This window comes from Calliphora vicina, chromosome 2, assembly GCF_958450345.1.
Source record: "Calliphora vicina chromosome 2, idCalVici1.1, whole genome shotgun sequence".
Lineage (NCBI taxonomy): Eukaryota > Metazoa > Arthropoda > Insecta > Diptera > Calliphoridae > Calliphora > Calliphora vicina.
The window spans coordinates 137,468,628-137,491,196 of NC_088781.1; the positions used below are offsets into that span (position 1 = coordinate 137,468,628).

The 22,569-nt window shown below is 27.2% G+C and overlaps 1 protein-coding gene across 2 annotated transcripts; it reads left to right on the plus strand.

Moving 5' to 3' along the window:
* Nucleotides 1-1,681: 1,681 nt before the first annotated feature.
* Pect (phosphoethanolamine cytidylyltransferase) lies at nt 1,682-21,729 on the plus strand. 2 transcript variants are annotated; one of them, XM_065502108.1, is made up of 7 exons: nt 1,682-2,267; nt 15,545-15,795; nt 15,871-15,937; nt 17,329-17,441; nt 18,281-18,471; nt 18,549-18,734; nt 20,515-21,729. In XM_065502108.1, exons 1-7 carry the CDS (start codon nt 2,185-2,187, stop codon nt 20,830-20,832), a joined length of 1,209 nt encoding a protein of 402 aa, XP_065358180.1. In that variant the 5' UTR covers nt 1,682-2,184; the 3' UTR covers nt 20,833-21,729. The 2 variants fall into 2 exon arrangements, with proteins under 2 accessions (XP_065358180.1, XP_065358181.1); XM_065502109.1 differs by having other exon boundaries at nt 1,691-2,267; nt 18,344-18,471.
* The last annotated feature ends 840 nt before the right edge of the window (nt 21,730-22,569 follow it).

Here is a 22,569-nt window from a genome sequence, read left to right on the forward strand (position 1 = left end):
CAGACAATAAATATTCCTACACAATGCAACGTTTATGCAATACTATATAAAATTTAGGTGCATGGACCGTTTCCAATGGACTATGAACCATAACATGGCATCGATTGCTTCAAAATTTTGTATTGAGTGACAGTCAACAATTAAAAACACATGCACACGATTAATTTCACATTGTGCTTAGTTGATTACATTCAGTTCGGTTTAATTGTATTTAATACGTCCATCTATTATACGAATACAAGATTTTTCATTCACTTCGGTCAGCCTTACTCTGATTTCTAAAGACTTTTGTTTATTGTTGTTGGTTTGGTTTTTTAACACTACCCATACTCTACTCCACTCTGCTCTATAATCAAATAATAAATTGTACAATCCAACCCGTATGAATGTTAGTTCGTATACAAACAATTTGTTGAATTGATAACGAAAAAAGTCACGCCACTTTTTCTTTATGCATTCATATAATAAAATCTTTTTTTTTCATATATGTATTTCGCTAGAGAGCAAGAAGAATATTCAAGTTACTACGCGCGCCACTTAGCATTCATTCTTATAAGAAAAAAAAATACTATGGTATCAAATAAAAAATGTACTATCATGGTGGTGCTGTTGATAGATTGGGTGGTAAATTTATTCGGGTTAATCGTAAGGGATTAAAAGGAAAGAGGGTTAAATGATTAGTAAAAAAGTAGCAGAGGGTATAATGCGAAATTACGTAGATATGAATGAAAAATATCAAGTGATAACGAAAAGTAACATGTTTTAATATATATTCGACTTTGATACGTACTCTTGCTAATAATGATAAAATTTAATGTTTATTTACTAACAACAAAACTTTAAGAATTTTTCAAAATATTGTGGTTATTATCTTAAATTTTTTGAATACTGGAGAGTATTATTTACATTTTTGGGGGGAAAATGTATGAGATTTTATTTTATTTACCTTTATCTTAAAATGTTGGCATCACTGAGTATAAAACTGGTTGTAAAAAGAACTGAAGAGAAAAATAAAAGACAGAACAGAAAAACAACAACAACTCTGGCAAAATAATGAAGATGATATAGTTGTACATTTTTTTGTACACTTTTTGTAAAAGCTTGGTACAATTTTACTGAATATGTATTTACTGAATCAATACAGTATTGGGTGTTTATTATATTTGTCCGGTACGATATTGACGCTGTTAAGTAATATTTATTCTGAATCCTTATAGGTCGAATTATCGGTGTATGGCTGTGTGAGTTTTTAAATAGAGGTAGTAGTTTTTTGCTTATATCTTAGATATTTTGTAAAACAATTTCCCCGAATTTAAATAGATTCTGAACCATAACCGATATATTGATCCTGTATTGATCACTTATAAAACCATAAATCATGGAGAAAGATATAAAAATTTGGACTTTTCGACAAAAAAATCATATTCCTAATTTTTATTTAAATCTATACTAAGAATAAGTGTATGTATGATTCGGCACGACCGAATATAGCATTTTAAATTTAATATTGTAAACGACTGCTTTTTACCCTTCCAAACACTTTCAGTACAATTTTTCCCCATCACAGGCAATATATTTAGTATGTTTAGCAAAATACGTCACTTGCTCTAAAAAAAAAATAACAAAAACAAAGAGAGAGAAAAAGTTCTATTGGAAACGCGCTGAGACAACAACCAACAACTAAATAAAACTATTGTTATTAATCATTTATTAAAACAAATTTCACAAAACGCTTGAAGCGAGCGCACGCGTTTTTCTCTTGGTGTTAAACAAGAAAGAAAATAATACAGAAAACGGCAAAGAAATATAAAATAAATTATATTTTTTATTGAAAAAATCTATAAACCCCAAAGCAAGCACTCAGTCTTCAATCAGTGAAACGACAATTAACTGTCAAATTTAACAAAAAAAAAACGAAGAAAAAAGCAAAAGACGTGTAGTGTTCGTGAAATAATTTGTGTTTAATACATTTTATTTTGTTACGTACCAATTTTTTTTTATATGGCATTTGTTTGTAGCACATTTACAATTTAATACGTCAGCCACTAGAGTGTGGCATTTGTTATTATTTTTTTGTAATAAAAAAAACAGAAAGAACGAAATTTTGTTGTGGAAAATTTTTCCAAAGAAGTGAAAATTTTGTATAGAAGTTTGTGTTGTTAGACAAAACAAAAATTCCATAAAATGAGTGATAAATTAGTAAATAACGGTGGAACCGGTGAGGAAATCTCATCTCAGAAAGAAGTTCGTGTTTGGTGTGATGGATGGTGAGTCATTGTTTTTTTTTTATTTGCTTTAAAAATTATTCTTATAGAAAATGTCATCATTTTTAATTTAAAATCATAAAAATTCTTTTAGAATTTTGTTTTTTTTTTTTGTAATGAATAATCAAATTTATTTGTTGTGTTTAGCATTAGTCACTGTTTTCTCTTTATTTGTGGCTCATTGTGATACATGTACTCTCTTTAATGCACCTAAACGCCCTTTTTCGTGTTTTTTTTTGTTGGTATTTTTGTTCTATATACTATTTTTTTAGTGGGAATTTCCTTTGTGCCCTTTTCTTGTTGCTGTTTGTTGTTTTTTTTTTTACTGTCAGGTGTTACATCACACCATGTTTGTTTATTTTTTGGTAGAGGATTAATAACTGTGAACAGTGGGTTTAAAAGAATTTTTCTTTTATGATTTTTTTTGTTTGTTTTTTATGTGTAAATTTTCTTATTATGGGGATTTTCTTTGTTATTTGTTTACCTTTTGTTTGGGAAAATGTTAGTGATACCAGCAGACAAACAAGCCGACCTAAAATTTTTAGCGGCGGCGACTGCTATATTTTATTTCGGTGGCGGCGGATTATGTTTTTATTAGTAAAATGTTTGATTTTTATAAATTCCATTGCGTTAAATGTATTTCTCTTTGCCTTTTTTTAAAAGGTAACGAAAAGTTGAGGGAACTTTCTTTCATACATTCATTGTACCTACCCATTTTCTTCATACAAATAGGGTTATATCTTCTAGTACAAATTAAAAAACTGTCGGCGGCTTCTTTTGAACCGATTAAGCCGGCATAAACCCCTTCCTAATTTGAGCTGATATAAACCAACTGCTATTTAAAAAATTTCTACATAAAAATCGTTGTAGGTATACAATTTGGGACAATCAACATATCATTCATTATATTCATGTGCAAATGTGCTAGTCTATAAGATCAACCACTAATTTAGTTTTTAGAGTCAAAAGATTATTTATTTTCGTCAATCTACCTACATCAATTATAGGATACAGTTCTGAATCGAGTTTTCTTATACTTACTAGAATGTATTTCCTCTAACTAAACCGTATTCTTATAATTGCAAATAAAAGCTATCAGTAGTTTAAAAATTGTAACAACTCTTTCAGCCCAATTATGAATAAAAATTCCCAGGGAGTTTTTTCCCTTTTTTAATTTTTCCTATTCCCCGGGAAAAAACTCCCGCGGAATTTTTTATTCATAATTGGGCTGTTTATTTATTTAAATTTACACACTTTATAATTTACAAGAATTCACAGGTAATACAATTGATGTAACAGCGCTTACGATATACTGACTCTCTGACAACTCACAGTTACTATTTATATACACAGCGCCATTTTCTAGAAGTTTCATGAATAATCTAACGGAAATAACTAGAATGTTCTATTTCTCCAATGATCACCTAGAGCTTTTAAGAGCTTTAATATTAATGTTAGCAACTTCAAGAGTTAATGTTGTCATACGTATAAATAATGCTTATAATAGCTTGTATCAACATGGATGATAAGTAGAAATTTCTACTGATGGAAATCTTGTTGCAAGCAGCCGCTACAGACCGAACTTTGAGATACATTGATATTTAAACATAATAAGTGTTATGGAATTTGAAAACTTAAAAATTTACTGCAAAAAAAAAAATTAACTTAAAATTATTTTTGTTTTGAAATCTAAATTTGTTTTTATAGCAGATTTTGCTTAATAAGCACGTTCCCAGCACATGTGCATAAGCAATTTGTTTTTTTATATAAAACAAATCTTATTTTTTTTTATAATCATTCACTGAAATTGGATATATTGTTTGTTAAATGAATGTTTAGATGTGTAAATGCAAAATATTGCACATGGCAAAACGCTCATAATGATTATTGATTAAGGTTAAACAAAAAAATTGCATATTAAGGCATTTTGTTTAATTAAAATAAATAAATATTTAGTCAACTGAGTGCTAAAGTACTGGGAATTATTATTGTCAAAATACCAGGCAGCAACAATCAATGTCAAGGTTAAGTTAATTTTTATTCTGTTTTTTTATTATGACAAAACTGTGTTAATTGCATTTGTGGACACATGGATGTAATGAGTTTTTTTGTGAATAAATATAAAAATGTTAATGGTAAATTTGACTTAGAATAAAAATTGTAAAATAATTTGTAAATATTAAAAATTTGTTGAAATTATTTGAGAGGCCACAAAGCAGTTAAGTTATTTAAACATGAGATTATAATGGGTTAAAGCAGTGGTCGGTTGCTATCGCTCCTCAGCGAACTTGATCCGTTTTTTAAGGTTTAACAATACAAACGCCAGGAAAGATCATAAAAAATATTTAAAATTTAACAAAAATCACAATTGCTGGTCAGATTATAACAGAAAAGAAAAGTTCTCAAAATTGTATTGGGTGTATGACTTTCCACAATATAAATTTATTCAAAATATTGGCTATTGTTAGCTATGAACTTTTCCCATCTTTCTGCCAATATATCAATTCCGAGTCAAAGGAACCAATCAAGGCAATATCGGATACTCTGTTCTGAAGTGAAGAGATTCCCAGAGACAGCGTTCTGCAAGGTCTGGGTGAGGCGAAACTTCCCAACCACTTTATTCTAAAGACGTTTTAACAGGTACAACTTCCCAACAACTTCATTCTAAAGACATTTTAACAGTTATTGCAATATGTGGCCGAGCATTGTCATAATGTAGTAAAAAGATTTCATGTCTGGCCGCATATTTTGGGTGTTTTTCGTTCAATGTTCGCTTCAAACGAATCAGTTGCATTCGGTACAGGTTCCCTGTGATTGTCTGGTCAGATTTCAGCAGCTTATAAGGTTAGGTTAGGTTCCATGGTTAGCCACTCTTCAAGCAGCTCACTTGGGTCCATTCAAAACTGATCCCGTTGTGATACCCAGGGGGTAAACATCTTGGTATTAATTATACGTCCGTTGTTTCCAGGCTAAACCAACCAGATTCTCTGATGAAAGAGTACATTCGTCTAAGTCTTATCCTTGATAGCTCATTTAAGCATGATAGGAATGGTATTCCGAAGATGCGTTCCCTCAGGTTTATCAGAGCCGGGTAGCAGCTTATAATAGATAGGACTCTTTTTGTACCACCAAATACAGAGCATTTGCTTAGCGCCATGGACATTTGGCTTTGGTATCGATTCGGCTGGTTGTCCGGTCTTCACATACTATTACGCTCCGGACTATCGTAATGTATCCATTTTTCATCGCAAAATTGATTTTCTTTTATAGCGTTCAATCATCATTTCGGACATGCGAAATGGTCTTTAATTTGTATGGTACCCAATTTCCCTGCTTTTGGATGAATCCTGCTGCTCGCAAGCGTTTTGAAATTGTTGCTTGAATAGTTCCAAATGATTACTCCAGATTGTTGAGTTTTACAACAATCTTCATGGAATAAAGCCTCTAATTCTTGATCTTCAAACTTGGAAGATTTTTGTCTTCCGTGTCAAAATCACTACTTCTGAACCATAAAAACCATCTCTCTCTCACATTGAAACCGACTCATCATAAGCTTTGGTAAGCAATCGATGGGCTTCAGCGGCTTTTTTTTTCAAATTAAAGAAGTAAAGCGAAATTTCCCGCACAAAATTCGACATCTTCGAAGTAAAAAAACTTTTGTTTACACTATAATGTTCAATAACTAAGTGAGAATAAATGACAGATATGTATCCTTCAAAATGACATATAAGTTATTAAAAACAAAAATTGCGTTCCAAAGATATGACATCTATTGTAAATCCCACATTTTTAAGTAATAATATAATAAATAACAGTCTAGCTTTAGCTTTATCTTCTATTTATATAAAAATGAAATGGTCCATGTATGTAATGTCATCACGTGAGAACGCCTGGAGCGATTTGGCTGATTGTTTTTTATACGATTCGAAATTTTCAGGAGATGGTTTGTAAAGAAAAAAAAATTAAAAAATTCCGGGTAAAACTAGGAAGTTCTTTTTTTGTGAGTCCAGTCAACTGTAATAAAAAAGCTCCCTAAAGTATGCAGTACAAATTTAGATATTTTATTTGCAAATAAATAAGAACAGGCTGGTGTTCGTGGGTTGGAGAAACTTGAAGAACTAACATTAGTAAATGCTACCGGGCGAAGCCGGGGCGATCAACTAGTAATAATAATATATTTTTTAATATTTCTTTGTAATTATTGTATTTGTAACAAAAGTAAATTGTTAATTTGCTAAAAAGTTTGATCTTGGGATTGTATCTAGAAATTGTATTGTATAATATAAATGTTACATTTCATTTATTAGTATTGAAACCATAATTATTTAAAAAATTTAAGATTATTATTAACAAGGTCAAAGTCACATAAATATATTTTAATAATAGTTTTTATACTAAAAACTGATAGTTTCTAAATTAGAACGTTAAAGTTATAATCATAAACAGTCTAAAGTCAACATTATGTGGTAACAGTTAACATAAACTTGTGCAGACTGGGGTCTAATCTTGTCTAGATAAAAAAAAGTAAATGATTGTTGGGTTCCCATTGCACGTACATACATATGTTAGTTATCAAAAGAAACATAATTTCGGCCAGACAATTTAAAGATAACATTAAAATCACCTAAAAAGTAATTAATTATGGGCACGTCTATAAGTTTTTGAAGAAAAAAAATGTGTCACTTTTATAATAATTGATCCCGGAGGTTTAAAATATTTAAAAAAAAGTACTTCCTTTGCTAAACATTATCTTTATTAAATTTAAATGTAGGTTTTCAAAACAAAATCTGGTTTTTTGGTTATTAATTTATTTTAAAGATTAACTGCAAACAACCTTTAACATTTTGCTAAACCAACGTCACCTACTTTTTATTCAATTTAAATTTCTTTTTATTTTTATAATTAAACATCAGGCGATTTGTTTCTTTATTTTTTTACTTTTATGAAATAATTAAAATGTCCCCTGGTATTCTTGACATGACGTAAATAGTTCATTGACCAAAAATAAAAAAAAACAATGTTGTTGGCACTGAATATATTTTAATAAAGTTTTGAATATTAGACCCTTGATGATATTTACAAAAAAAAAAAAAAACACACCAAGACGTCATTATATTTGTGGCACCACTTTCGTTGTGAGTTTATAACGTAATTTTTCTTTTAGATTAGTTAAGCAGCTGATAGGAATCTCATGAAAATCTAAAATTAAAACGTTTAATTTATAATTTTGTTGTTTTTAAATTATATTTAATGATAATGATAAGAGTTTAATTGTGGGCTTTTATAATGGTTTTTCTAGGAAGTAGGAATGGAAATTTAAATTTATAAATGAATGATACATTATAAAAAGAAATATAAAACCATATAAATTTGTCTATTTATTCTTTATTTCCAGAATATTCATTAGTCAACCCTTCAATCACAATTTATAAAGCAGTGGTCGTCATAAAGAGATTATGAAACAGAGAGTATATTAACTTACTAAAAACTTTATTTTTCTAAGTTGTAATTTGACCAGCTATTGATTGTGAATATTGTTTACATTCATGTTGTTTACAGCTAAATACATACAGAATAGACATAGAGCGGAAACTCTCCTGTCAGAAACCTAAGTGGTGAGAACGCTCTATGGCTAAATAAACGATTTGATTTGAGCCAATTGTCAAATGATGAAATGTCAAGCATTATGCTGTCATCCTTTGACATTTATTTAGTAAAAACTTGGGTAATTTTAAATATATAATTTTTCTTTTACATATTTTTGATATTTTGTACAATTTCTTTTATTTTGTTGCTATATTTTATTGTTTCAACTCTATTTTTGTGTTTAAAGCCAAATAGATGTCGACAGAAGTCTTTGAAACACAGATCTCAGTAGTAAATATGGAAATTTTCAAATAATTTTCAAAATTTCTTTAGAAAATTAATGTTTTATTTTGTGTTTTGTTTAAAATCAATCAAATACACTAAGAATTACTGCAAATTTGTCGCGTTCTTAAAGTCTGGGCAAATTTGAGGTTATGAAGTAAATTGGCTACCAACTAATGAAATGTCAAGCATTACTCTGCCATCCTTTTATATTTATTTAGTACAAACTTGTGAAATTGTAACTATGTAATGCTTTGGACTCATCTTATTTCAATTATGAGATTATCTAAATAGACTTATCTTTGGTTTCAGCAGGGCGGCTTCCGTTGTTGCATGAGAAACTTTGATTTGGACGCCTTGATCTTGTGAATTTGGACTTTTTTCTCTGGGTTTATGTGAATAAAAAACAAACTACTGATGCTCTAAAAGATACAATTCCGGGCTGAATTAACGAGTTTTAGCCAAATTGAGTAAACATTTTCTTTTTGAAACTGAAACTGTCCTAAAAACTGAGTTTTTTAGTTTTTAGTTGGCCGAATTGTAGTTAATAAAGTGGTTTTACACAATTCGTTTAGACTGTGATCATAAATTTGTAATTTTTAAAAAGCACGTAATGTTTTGTAAAGTTAAACTTTATACTTTAGCATGTTGTAAAATAAAACAAGAAATATGAGATGAACTATTAAAGTTTTGGCACGTTTGCACGTAAAGCATACGCAAACGATATTACAAATGTCTCAAAGAAATGTTGCAAAAATATGTTAGAGTCCAAAACTTAACAGCAGTCTACAAAATATGTTCAAATTCCTAGACATTTTATTCGGGATATTTCGGAAATTTCTTTATCAATTTTCATTCAAGTAAGACAGCTATATTCAGCTGTGACGAATCTTATATACCCTTCACCAAATTATACTTCAAAATAAAAACTTTAAATATTTTTAGTCCCGGTCCACACTGTGAAACATTTGCTGCAAAACATTTGAGTTTGTTGATGAAAGGGGAAAGAGGAATGAAAAAGGGAACTTTGTTTCATGTACATGAAGTTTTTGTTGAGTATGTCATCCACATTTATTCGTTCGTATTCGTACTGTACAGAAATGTCAAAAACTGAAAAGCAAAAACTTCACTGTGTGGACACGAATGCAATTTCAAAAGAGAATTTAAAAATGTTTTGCAGCAAATGTTTCACAGTGTGGACCGGGACTTAGGTAAACAAAATTTTTTTTCCAAAGTTGTTTTTTTAATTTTTTTCCGAAAATTTTTTTCGAATTGTTTTTTTTGTAATTTGAAATTTTTTTTTTTTAAATTTCAAAAATTTTTTTTGGTTTTCATTTTTTAATATTTAGCGAAAAAAACTTTTGGTGAAAAAAAAATTCGAAAAAAAAATCGGAAAATATTTGTTCCGATTTTGACCCATTGTAGGTCCATATGGTCTTATATACGTCGTTGCAAAGGTCATTGAAATATCTATCATTAGATATCCAAATTGTCTATATCAATGACTTAGTAATCCAGATATACAGTGGTTGACAAAACAATGGAAACTTTTCCAAATATTCCATATGTAGCCCAAAATTTAAAATATTTTTTTAAAATAAATTTTTTTTAATATTTTAGTTGTATAGTTTTATTTATATAAATTAACTGAAAAACAAACAACATAATTAATTATATTCTGAAAAAAGGGAACAAAATTAAAAATATTCACTATTTCGCTACGAAAGAAGTGTAAAACGAAAATAATATTTAAAAGAACGATGTAAAAATCATCCTGTTTACAGTTATTTTATTTTATTTTTAAATTCTGTTAATTTTTCACAATTTCTTTTTCTAAGTTTTTCTCATAATTGCTTTTTTTCAAAGTTAATGAAAATGGCTAAACTTAAGATTTGTGAAGACTTGAAAAATAAAATAATTAACGATTTTAAAGCTGGTTTAAAACAAAAAAGTATCTGTGACAAATATTCAATAAATAAATCAGCAGTTTCAAAAATTATAAAGAAATTTCGTTCTGTAAAAACTCAACATTTAGGTGGAAGACCTCGTAAGACTACTCCTAGACAAGATAATTTAATAGCGAGAGAGTTCAAGAAATTCCCAAAAATAACTCCTCGAGAGGTTGTTAATAGCCTTAAATTAGAAATAAGTACCCGAACAGGGCAAATGAGGCTGGTCTTGGTTGCTATCGTCCTGTGAAAAAACCACTCATTTTTAAAAAGAACCGTTCTGCTCGTCTACAATTTGCCAGGGATCATTTAAACTGGTCGATACAGAAATGGAATACTGTCCTCTTTTCCAAACGAAATCCAAATACAATTTAAGAGCCAGTGATGGGACAACATTTGTAAGACGACCAAAGGGAAAAAGATTAGATCTAAAGTACACAAATAAGACTGTAAAGTTTGGCGGTGGCAATATTCACCCCTATCGGCAATAACATGTGAAATTTTGTTCCCATGAAATATCCATTTCCCTCGAAGGGAAAATTGCTATCGTGATATTCCCATGAACTTTTCATTCACAATAGTTCATTTTGTTCGTAACAGCTGTTTATTGTTTACAAAATTCCATCTAAAAAATTCACAACTTGGGGAATTTTTTCACGTGAACAAAGTTGATGAACGAAAAAAGGAAAAGGGAACATATTTCATGTGAAATATTGATTCGCGTTAGGGGTGATTATGGTATGGGGATGTTTTTCAGGGCAAGGTGTGGGCCCAATTCATATTATAAAAGATACCATGACAGGTATAGGATACAGAATCATACTAAACGATGTTATGTATCCATACGATGTGGAAAATATGCCCCTAGTTTGGAGATTCCAACACGACAATGACCCGAAACACACCTCTAGGGTAACCGAGTGGTTACAATCCAACGAAGTACGAGATTTGAAGTGGCCTGTCCAATCGCCAGATCTCAATCCCATAGAAAATTACACCAGGAAGGAAGATTTATCGGAGGCGGTTATGGCAAAATATTTCAAAGGAGACCATTGACTCTTTAATTGGTTCAATGCATCGTCGATGTGTAGCAGTTATAAAATTGAGTTATTGCAAAGTTTAGACCATATTTGTTAAAATAATACCTAAGTTTCCATTGTTTTGTCAATGCCGTAATAAAGAAATGTTTTAATTTTGTTTTCTCATTTTTACAATTTAATTAATTATGTCCTTTGTTTTTTGTCAAATTAAGTTAATAAAAGTATACAAATAAAATACTACAAAAATGTTAAAATTTTTTAAAAAATTATTTCAGATTTTAGGCCGCTAATGAAATATTTGCAAAAGTTTCCATTGTTTTGTCAACCGCTTTCAAATTTTATTCCATTTAAATTTATATCGGGAAAAGCTTTTTGGAAATTTCAAAAGTGTAGAACGAACAATTCAAAATAGTACAGCATCAATTATTGGCTTATCTGTAAATAATTGAAGAAACCCAAATGAGGTTCTTATAGATTAACTAAATCACATGTTGTTTTGATTAGCAAAACATCGAATGCCTACTCAACCATCAAATATTTATTGAATAAAGCAAAGGAAACTTATTTGTATTTCCAAGTTTTGTTCAAAAGAAAAATGTTAAATTGTTTGCACTAAATACTTTCTATCTCTTTTAATTACAAATATTTACTTGTTTAGCCCCTTTTTTTAAACTGGTCCTATAATTCTGCCCTAAAATTTCAGTTTCCTCTCTTTCAATTAGTTTACTATAGAGCTATAATATATTGTTATTACAAGTTCAATGCCATCTTCATCTCCATCAGCAGATGTTGCCCTCTAAGTAACGAGATGGGCTAAAAAATAAAATCACGTGATTTTCGTTTAATACACCAACATCCAATTGAACTTTCAGACAGAAAAAACCCGTATAAACAAAAACCATCCCCTGTTTTGAAAACATACAACATAAAAGAGTAAAAATAAGAATAAGAAATTTTCTCTTTCAAAGAGTAAAAAAAGGTGAGCACACCTCAAGTGTCAGATGATGTAGTAATTTATGTATGTTTTTATGTTGTTGTTGCTTTGGCCAAATGCCAGTACAGTGTAATGAAAGTGTAAAATATTCAACAATAATACAAAAAGGATATTTTTAGTTTAATATAGGCAGCATAAATATTATTTGTTTAGGAAATTTACATAACTGAATTTTTTTATAAAAACTTCTATAGAATAAATATTTATAAATGTTGTATTTTTCCTTTAAAGACAAACAAAATTTTATTTAAGAAATAAACAAACATTTCTTATTTAGATATAAATCAACAAATATCAATTTAACCATCAACTTCTTTTATTTTATTTTTTTATTATTAATTTTTGACTGACGTCTTAAGCACGTTTTGTGCACCATCATCATCCATCTCTTATTTATGTATAAGCAAACAAGATTTTTAGCAAATGTTTTTATTAAATACTTTTTTATTTAAATGAATTTAAATTAAAATGGACTTTGTACCACATCATATGTTGTCTGTTTTTTTTTTATATATTTTTATTATAATAATCATTATATTGCTGTTGTTTTTGTTGTCTTATATTTCCATGCCATACAAATGTAGTTTTTTGTTTGTATTTATTTGATTTGTTGTTGCTTGGAATATTTTTGTTTAGTTTTATATTAAACTTAAATAATTTTTAGCTTGTGTATGGCTGAATGGTTTGAGTGCTTGCTGGCTGATCCATCACCAGCACACACAGAAATTTTCTTAGTTACTAGGTTCGAATCCGGTTGCAGGCAGGTGTTCTTTTAAAACCGAAAATTTATGCTAGAATTTAATTTAATTTGCACTTTATTTAAACCTTTAAAAAAGAGTGAAATTTCTTTGTTTAAAAAATACAATTAAATTTCTTGTTTAGATACTAGAAAAAGTGCTATAAAAATGTGTAAACTAGTTTTCAATTTGCAACTATTGGCTACGCTAACAATTACTAGTCAGTATACTAACGGAAACTACAGTTTTTTTTGTTTTATTTTAATATGGTTAAATAGGAAATAATATTAAAAACAAACAAGTAAGAGAGCTATGTATATTCGGCTGTGCCGAATCTTAAATATCCTTCACCAAATTATACTTCAAAATAAAAATTTTAAATATTTTTAGGTGAACAAAATTAATTTTTTTTGCAGTTTTTTTAATTTTTTGGAAAAAAATTTTTTCGTTTTTTTTTTAAATTTTAAAAAAAAATTTTTGTTTTTTAAATTTTAAAAAAAAATTTTTGTTTTTTAAATTTTTTTTTGGTGACTATAACTTACTATGGTCTTATATATATACGTCGTTGCAAATGTCTTTGAAATATTTATCATTAGATATCCATATTGTCTATTTTAATGACTTAGTAATCCAGATATAGGTCAAAATCGAGGTTGTCCTGGTTTTTTCCTCATATCTCAGACATTTGTGGACCGATTTGTATCCCGAAGATATCAGGGGTCTTCAGAAAATTGATTTCAACAGACATACCGACAGACAGACAGACGGACATGGCTTAATCGACTCCGCTATCTATAAGGATCCAGAATAGATATGACAAAACATTCTTTGGTATATACATTTTAGTGAAAAAGCATTTTTATATAAAAATAAAAAAAGATTTTTTCTAAAAGGTAAAATATAATTAGAGCTCTCAATACAAAAAAGCTTTATTTAAATAAAACGTTAAAAAAGCTTCTTTTTTTTTAAAAATAATTTTTGAAAAAAAAATATTTTTTTTTTTATTGAAAAAGCTTTTTTTGGAAAAACTATTTTTGTATTGAAAAAGCTTTTTTTTGGAATTTTTTTTTATTGAAAAAGCTTTTTTATATTTTTAATGAATATTTTTTTTAGAAAATAAAAAGAATTTTTTTATAAAGAAAAAGTTTTATTAAAAAAAAATATTGAAAAAAGCTTTTCGGACACTTTTAAAAAAAGCATTTTCAGATAAAAATATTTTTTAAAACTAATTTTTTTATGAATAATAAATATCGAAAACGGATTTTTAAGAAATTTTAGCATTTTACTAAACAGCTGTTTTTATTAAAAGCTTTGCAGAGCTTTTTACATTAAAAAGCTTTGCAGAGCTTTTTACATTAAAAAGCTTTATTGAGCTTTTTACATTAAAAAAAGCTTTATTAAACTTTTAACATTAAAAACTTCATTGAGCTTTTTATATTAAAAAGCCTCATTGAGACTAAAGCTTTTTTTTAGCGAAGAGAAGCTTTTATAAGAATTATTTTATTTTAGGTTTTTTGAGTAGATATTTTATTCAGACACTTTTTATGAATTTCTTTTATACATATTTTTTTATAAAGAAAAAGTTTTATAAAAAAAAAATATTGAAAAATGCTTTTCGGACATTTTAAAAAAAATCATTTTCTTAGATAAAAATATTTTTTAAAACTAATTTCTTTATGAATAATAAATATCGAAAACGGCTTTTTAAAAACAAATTTTTTAAGAAAGATTTTTTGAAAAAAAAACATTTTAAGTGAAAAGCTTTAAGTAAAAAATTAGTTTTAGCTTTTTTTTTGTAGACGAAAACTATCGTATAGAAATATAGATTTTTTTAAAAAAAGACTTAACATATTCAGCCCAATCATGAATAAAAAATCCGCGAGAGTTTTTTTCCCTTTTCCCATTTTTAACACGGAATTTGAATAGGAAAATTCCGCGGATTTTTTATTCTGATTAAAAAAAAAATTTTATTAAATAAATTTTTTAAAAATATGAAAATATTTCGTTTTACTTTTTCCTAAGAACCAAAATGCGAAATTAATTCCCTTTGTGTCTTGCTAATTTTTTTAAAAGCTTTCTGTAATTTTTTTTTCGAAATGTTTTGTGAATGGAATGAATAGAAATACAAGCAGTGTATTTATTCCTAAGCCAATTGGAACTTCGCTCTGCAACGACCAGAGTTCTACTTGGTTAAAGATTGCCAACAACAACAAACAGACTAATGAATATTTGCAAATCTAATTATAGAAATCACTGCAAAAAATTGGGGTTTCAACATTTCCTTTTTGTAAAATTTGATAAAATTCTTGAATTTCTTTTAGTGGTTAAGCAAAAATTTATAAACACACGTTGAATAATTGTTTCATTTTTAATTTAAAGGAAGTCCAATGTTTTTGTTTGGTCATAGAATAACACCAAGGGGTGGGCTGTTTTGTTTATCACACAAGTCAAATGTTATCAAATTTATTTTATTTTAAATTGAAATTATAAAATTACAATGACGCTTTTTTTATATAGAAAACAACTCATTAACATCCGCTTTAAATTAAATTGATAGACATAGACACTAAACTTGACTTAACATTTTGTCACTGAATATTTTTTTTGTTTTTGATAAGGAAAAACTAATCATTTCAAATTGCAATTTTATATTTAATTGTATGTTTTGTATTTTCTTTTGTTTTTCTTATAGTTATGATATGGTGCATTTTGGCCATGCAAATTCCTTAAGACAAGCCAAAGCTCTTGGTGATAAAGTGATTGTTGGCATACACACAGACGAGGAGATTGCCAAACACAAAGGACCTCCAGTATTCACCGAAGAGGAGCGTGTGAAAATGGTTAAAGGCATTAAGTGGGTAGATGAAGTAGTGCTGGGCGCTCCATATGTTACCACACTGGAAGTATTAGATGAACACAATTGTGATTTTTGTGTACATGGTGGTAAGTGTTTGATTTAATGGTGTTGTGGTGTTAATTTTAGTATTAAATTATGAATTTTGTTTTATGATTTTTTAGATGACATAACCATGACAGCTGAGGGAGTTGATACATATCATTTGGTTAAAAAAGCCAATAGATACAAGTAAGTTTTATAATTTTTTTAATAGACTTTTGTATATAAAGTATTTTTGTAAAAATATATTTTTGAGATATCTTTTTGAAAACGCCTTTTTGAGAGCTTTTGTTAAAAAGCTTTTTTTATTCAGAATCTTTTTGAGATTTTTATATTGAAAAGCTTTATTGAGCTTTTTATATTAAAAAGCTTTATTGGGCTTTTTTATATTAAAAAGCTTTATTGAGATTTTTATATTAAAAAGCTTTATTGAGATTTTTATATTAAAAAGCTTTATTAAACTTTTTATATTAAAAAGCTTTATTGAGATTTTTAATAAGCTTTTTATATTAAAAAGCTTTATTGAGATTTTTGTATTAAAAAGCTTAATTGATGTTTTTATATTAAAAAGCTTTATTTAGCTTTTTAAAACTTTATTGATAATTTTATATTAAACCTTTTTAAAAAAGCTTTATTGAACTTTTTACATTAAAATGCTTTATTGAGCTTTTTAAATTGAAAAGCTTTATTGAGCCTTTTAAATTTAAAAGCTTTATTGAACTTTTTCTTTTAAAAAGCTATATTGAACTTCTTCTTTTAAAAAGCTCTATTGAGATTTTTATTTTAAAAAGCTTTTTATTTTAAAAAGCTTTATTGAGCTATTTATTATAAAAAGCTTTATTGAGCTTTTTATTTTAAAAAGCTTTATTGAGCTTTTTATATTAAAAAGCTTTATTAACTTTTTATTTTAAAAAACTTTATTGAGCTTTTTATTTTAAAAAGCTTTATTGAGCTTTTTATTTTAAAAAGCTTTATTGAGCTTTTTATTTTAAAAAGCTTTATTGAGCTTTTTTATTTTAAAAAGCTTTATTGAGCTTTTTATTTTAAAAAGCTTTATTGAGCTTTTTATTTTAAAAAGCTTTATTGAGCTTTTTACATTAAAAAGCTTTATTACATTTTTTTACATTAAAACGCTTTAAGCTTTTTATATTAAAAAGCTTTATTAATCCTTTTATATTAAAAAACTTCTTAGAGATTTTTATTTATCTTTTCATATAAAATATTAATTGACCTTTTTTTATGGAAATTTTTTATTATAAAGCTTTATTGATTTTTTTTTATTAAAAAGCACCTTTTTTTCTTAAAAATATTTTTTGCTACAAAAAATTTGTAAGAAAAGCTTTTTTATGAGAAACCATTTGTGGCAAAAGCATTTTTCAGAAAAGCTTTTTAATTAAAAATAATTTTTGTAGAGAAGCTTTTTTTATTAAAAAGCGCTTTTGAGAAAAGCTTTTTATTAAAATGAGTTTTTGTTAGAAACATTTTAAGAGAAGATCTTTTATTGAGCAGCTTTTTTATGAATTTCTTAAATACATATTTCGAATTTTTACTAATTATCTGTCATATTTTCCTTTTTCCAGGGAAGTTAAACGCACAGCTGGTGTTTCAACCACAGATTTAGTGGGTCGTATGTTATTGTTAACCAAAAATCATTTCCATCAAGGTTCTGCGGAATATGCCATTGAAAAAGAAGGTAGGTTTTCTAAACAATTCTTAAAAAAAAACTGTAAAAATATTTAAGGGACTTTATTTTAATGCTTTTTATTTACAACACAAAAGTAAAATTTCTAAGAAATATAAACTTTTGTGTTTCGTTGCTGTTTTAATGTTGTTTTTTTGTTTGTTTATACTTTGTTAAAATTGCATATATTTATAACTTATACAATACTTTTTCGTTTTTGTTTCTATTTTTACTGCATGCCTTTAACGACTTCTTGAAACTCAACTTCAATCAAGTTATAAGTAAAACTTTCAATATACATACAATACAATACATACATACTTTTGTTGTTTTGTGTTTCCTTAAAGCTTTTGTTTTATTTTGTGTATGTTTTTGTGATTTATTAAGCTTTTTTTCAAAATCCTAATGTTTTTCTTGTACATTCAAAAAAAAATTCCAATTATTTTAACTTTATTTTTATGTTTTCTTCTTTTTTTCTTTTTATTCTATGTCTAACCTCACTTACACTACCTAAACTATCTAACTTTGTCTCCCAAAATAATCAATCCTTGCGCAAAATCAAAATTTAAATTCAAAACCAAAAAAATGCAAAATTCCCCTTACGCTGTGTGTGTCTGTTGTAATGATTATGATTATGCGTGCTCCTAAATGTATGCTACGCCAAAATGCAAAACAACTGCAAAATTTGCTACTGCCTTAAAATATGCAAACAAAAAACAAACCTATTAATGTTATTATTTGGTGTCTTGGTTTGGCTGTCACTTTTTTTTCCTTGTATTTTTATTAATTTTTCTTTTTCTATTATGTCCTATATAATAAATAACCATCTATTTATTTTGCAAATACAAAAGAAAAATCATTAATTGATAAAGTCTTGAATAAAACCATACCCAAATCCAAATTATTATCATTAGGTTCATCAAATATGGGTCAAGATTCAGCCGCCAAATCTCCCTGGACTGGTTGCAGTCAATTCCTGCCCACCACTCAAAAAATCATACAATTCAGTGATGGAAAATCTCCCAAAGCTGGTGACAAAATTGTAAGTTATTTTTCTTATGTTGGGTTAAAAATTAAAGGAAATATCTATTTTTTATTGGTTTTTGTTCTCTTTCATAGGTTTATGTAGCTGGTGCCTTTGATTTATTCCATGTGGGCCATTTAGATTTCCTACAAAAGGCCAGAGAATTGGGTGATTATCTTATTGTTGGCTTGCACACAGATCCCGTGGTTAATTCCTACAAAGGCAGCAATTATCCCATTATGAATTTACATGAGCGTGTACTCAGTGTATTGGCGTGTAAGGTGAGTTATTGGAAATTTGTCTTAATTTTGGGTATTTTCTTTAAAACATTTGTCCTAATTTTTGGGCTACATTAATTTTCTATTGAAAATGTTTCTTTATTTTGGGATTACATTAATTTTCCATATAAATTTGATATACATTTTTGGGACACTTTTATTTTCTACAGAATATTTGTCTTAATTTTTGGAATACTTTAAGATTTTCTTTAAAAAATGTTTCCCAAATTTTGGGATACTTATTTTCTTTAAAAAAATTGACCCAATTTTTGTGACATTTTCATTTTCTATAGAAAATTTATCTTAATTTTGGAATATTTTAATTTCTTTAAAAAATTTGTCCCATATTTGGGGAATTTTCCGGACACTTTAATTTTCTATAGAAATTCAGTCTCAGTTTCGAGATGCTTAATTTTTTTTATTGAAAATATTTTATTTTTCCTAAAGAAATTGTCCCATTTTTCGAGACATTTTTTTTCTATAGAAATTTGCTCTCAGTTTGCGGACACTTCATTTTTTTATTGAAAATTTGTACCAAATTTTGGGACACTTTATTTTTCTTCAAACATTTGTACTCATTTTCGGGACATTTTAATTTTCTATGGAAATTCGGTTTCAGTTTCTGGACACTTCATTTTTTTTATTGAAAATTTGTGTCAAATTTCTGGGACACTTTAATTTTCTCCCAATTTAAGGGACACTTTAATTTTCTATAAAAATTTGGTCTCAGTTTCCTGACACTGTAATTTTTTATTGAAATTTTTTTCAAATTTTTGGGACACTTTAATTTTAATCTAAAAAATTTTTCCCAATTTCGGAACACTTCATTTTTTTATTGAAAATTTGTCCCAAATTTTGGGACACTTTAATTTTCTCTAAAAAATTTGTCTCAATTTTAGGGACACTTTAATTTTTTATAAAAATACGGTCTCAATATCGGGACAATTTAATTTTTTTTATTGAAAATTTGTCCCATATTTTTGGGACACTTTAATTTTTCTATAAAAATTCGGTCTCAGTTTCCGGAAAATTTAATTTTTTATTGAAAATTTTTACGAATTTTTGGGACACTTTAATTTTGTATCAAATTTTTGGGACTCTTTAATTTTCTCTAAAAAGTTTGTCCCAATTTAAAGGTCACTTTAATTTTTTATAAAAATTCGGTCTCAGTTTCCGGACACTGTAATTTTTTATTGAATTTTTGGGACAATTTAATTTTGTATTCAATTTTTTTTTTAATTTTGAGAGTACTTTAATTTTCTTTAAAAAATGTTTTCCAATTTTTGGGACACTTTAATTTGAATCTAAAAAATTTGTGCCAATTTCGGAACACTTAATTTTTTTATTGAAAATTTGTCCCAAATTTTGGGACACTTTAATTTTCTCTAAAAAATTTGTCTCAATTTTAGGGACACTTTAATTTTTTATAAAAATACGGTCTCAATATCGGGACAATTTAATTTTTTATTGAAAATTTGTCCCAAATTTTTGGGACACTTTAATTTTTTTTATAAAAATTTGGTCTCAGTTTCCGTACAATTTAATTTTTTATTGAACTTTTGGGACACTTTAATTTTATATTAAAAATTTGTCTTCATTTTGGGAATACTTTAAACTTCTTTAATAAATTTTTAAAAAAAAATGTTGGGATCTGTCATTTTCTATAGAAAATTTGTGTTAATTTTAAGAAAACTTCAATTTCTTATAAGGAATTTGTCACAAATTAGTTGTATATCATTTTGGCATTTAGATAAAATTTTAATTTATTTTCTTTAATTTTCAGTATGTTAACGAAGTTGTTATTGGTGCCCCCTACTGTGTTACCGAAGATTTGCTGGATCATTTCAAAGTTGACGTAGTGTGTCACGGTCAGACACCGATTGCTTTCGAAGATGGCAAACTAGATCCCTATGCCGTACCCAAGACACGAGGTATTTTCAGCCTCATCGATTCCGGCAACGATATGACAACCGAACGTATTGTGGAGCGCATCATTAACCATCGTCTCGAATACGAAAGACGCAACAAAGCCAAAGAAAAGAAGGAGGTGGAAGCCATTGAGGCCATGCAACGTGCCAAGCAAACACAAAAGGCCGGCTAATATTAAGAAATGACACAAATAGGAACCCGCGCGCCACACACAAATCTCTCTCCTATTCTAACTAATAATCCTCTAAATAATAAATACCACAAAACAATAACAACAACAACTACAAATAACCAGAATTAATGGAACTAGATTTTCGAGAACCTAGATACAATTTTAAGCCTTGAGTGTTTTTTTTTTCTTTTAGGAAAAATAATACATATATAACAATGGAAAAACTAAACAAAACACTCAAATTTTTAAAAGAATTTCATCGTAATTTTAATCTAATTATAATTATTAGCTTTCTATTTTTATTAATTATTTTGTTTTATTATTATAATAATTATTTATTAGTAATTAAGAGTTTTTCTTTTAGGTTTTATTTTTTTTATTTTTTTTTTGTTTGTTTTAAATTTTTAATAGTACAATCTATATTTTCATCAGTTTGTTTTTAATTTGTCTGTTATTGAGTATATATTCACATATATTTTGTTAAAATCCTTAATTTTGATTGTCTTTCAATGCTATTTCCTGTCTAAAAATGCTTGTAATTTACTAAATAACTAAATTAATAATCGCTTTCAATTTATATATGAAAAAATCTCTAGCTAAATATAACAAATTTATCAATTAATTATTATAAATCTTAACCCTTGTCTAACAGCAGTCTAATGGAATTAAAACCAAATTTTATCAGTTTATTGTTTTTATTTTCTTTTTGCTTTTAAGTTTTATGTTTATTCCTTTTTGATTTTATCCATAATTATTTTTGTCAAACAAAGAAAAAAAAAAAACATTTATATTGTTTTTTATACTTATAGAATGTTTTTTATTTTATAAATTAATTTATTATATGTGTTTAATAAACAATATTATTATGTATTTAAACAGAAAACTATGAATATAAAATGTTTTATTATGGTTAAAGTACATCATATTTGAATAGAGGTATGTGCCGGCTGTTTTTGTTGCGTGCCCATACTGATACAACCAGCAAGGAATCCGCAAGATGTCCAGCATCACCGCAGCAATACTCCAAAGCCTCTTAAGTTTAACAGTGTTAAAATCGGGAGAAACCCTTTGAAAAATCGTTCTTTTTAAATAATAAAATTTTTAATATTTTTAGGTAAACAAAATTTTTTTTCCAATGTTGTTTTTTTAATTTTTTGGAAAAAATGTTTTTCGAATTTTTTGGAAAAAATTTTTTTCCAATTTTTTTTTTAAATTTAAAAAAATTTTTTTTGGGTTTTTTATTTTTTTTTGATATATGGTGAAAAAAATGTTTGTGAAAAAAAAATTCGGGTTAAAAAATAATTTTTTGGAAAAAAATGTTTTTCGAATTTTTTTTTAAATTTAAAACTTTTTTTAAATTTTTTTTCTAAATTTAAAAAAAAATTTTTTTAGTTTTTTTTAATTTTTTTTTAATATTTGGCGAAAAAAATTTTGGTGAAAAAAAAATACGGGTTAAAAAATATTTTTTCCGATTTTGACCCATTGCAGGTCCAACTTACTATGGTATTATATAGGTCGCTTCAAAGGTCTTTGAAATATCTATTATTAGATATCCATATTGTCTATATTAATGGCATAGTAATCGAGACATAGGTCAAAAATCATGGTTGTTCTGGTTTTTTCCTTATAAGCCCAATTATGAATACAAAATTCAGCGGCAGTTTTTCCTCTTTGAATTTGATTATGAAAAATGAGAAAAGGGGAAAATCTCCCGGGGAATTTTTATTCATAATTGGT

What these genes read in the sequence shown, in the direction of transcription:
- Pect (XM_065502108.1), top strand. Translation starts at nt 2,185, where the DNA reads ATGAGTGATAAATTAGTAAATAACGGTGGAACCGGTGAGGAAATCTCA. An exon ending in CCAAAGCTGGTGACAAAATT is followed by an intron (nt 18,472 to 18,548) that starts GTAAGTTATTTT and finishes TCTCTTTCATAG; the next exon opens with GTTTATGTAGCTGGTGCCTT. An exon ending in TCAGTGTATTGGCGTGTAAG is followed by an intron (nt 18,735 to 20,514) that starts GTGAGTTATTGG and finishes TTTAATTTTCAG; the next exon opens with TATGTTAACGAAGTTGTTAT.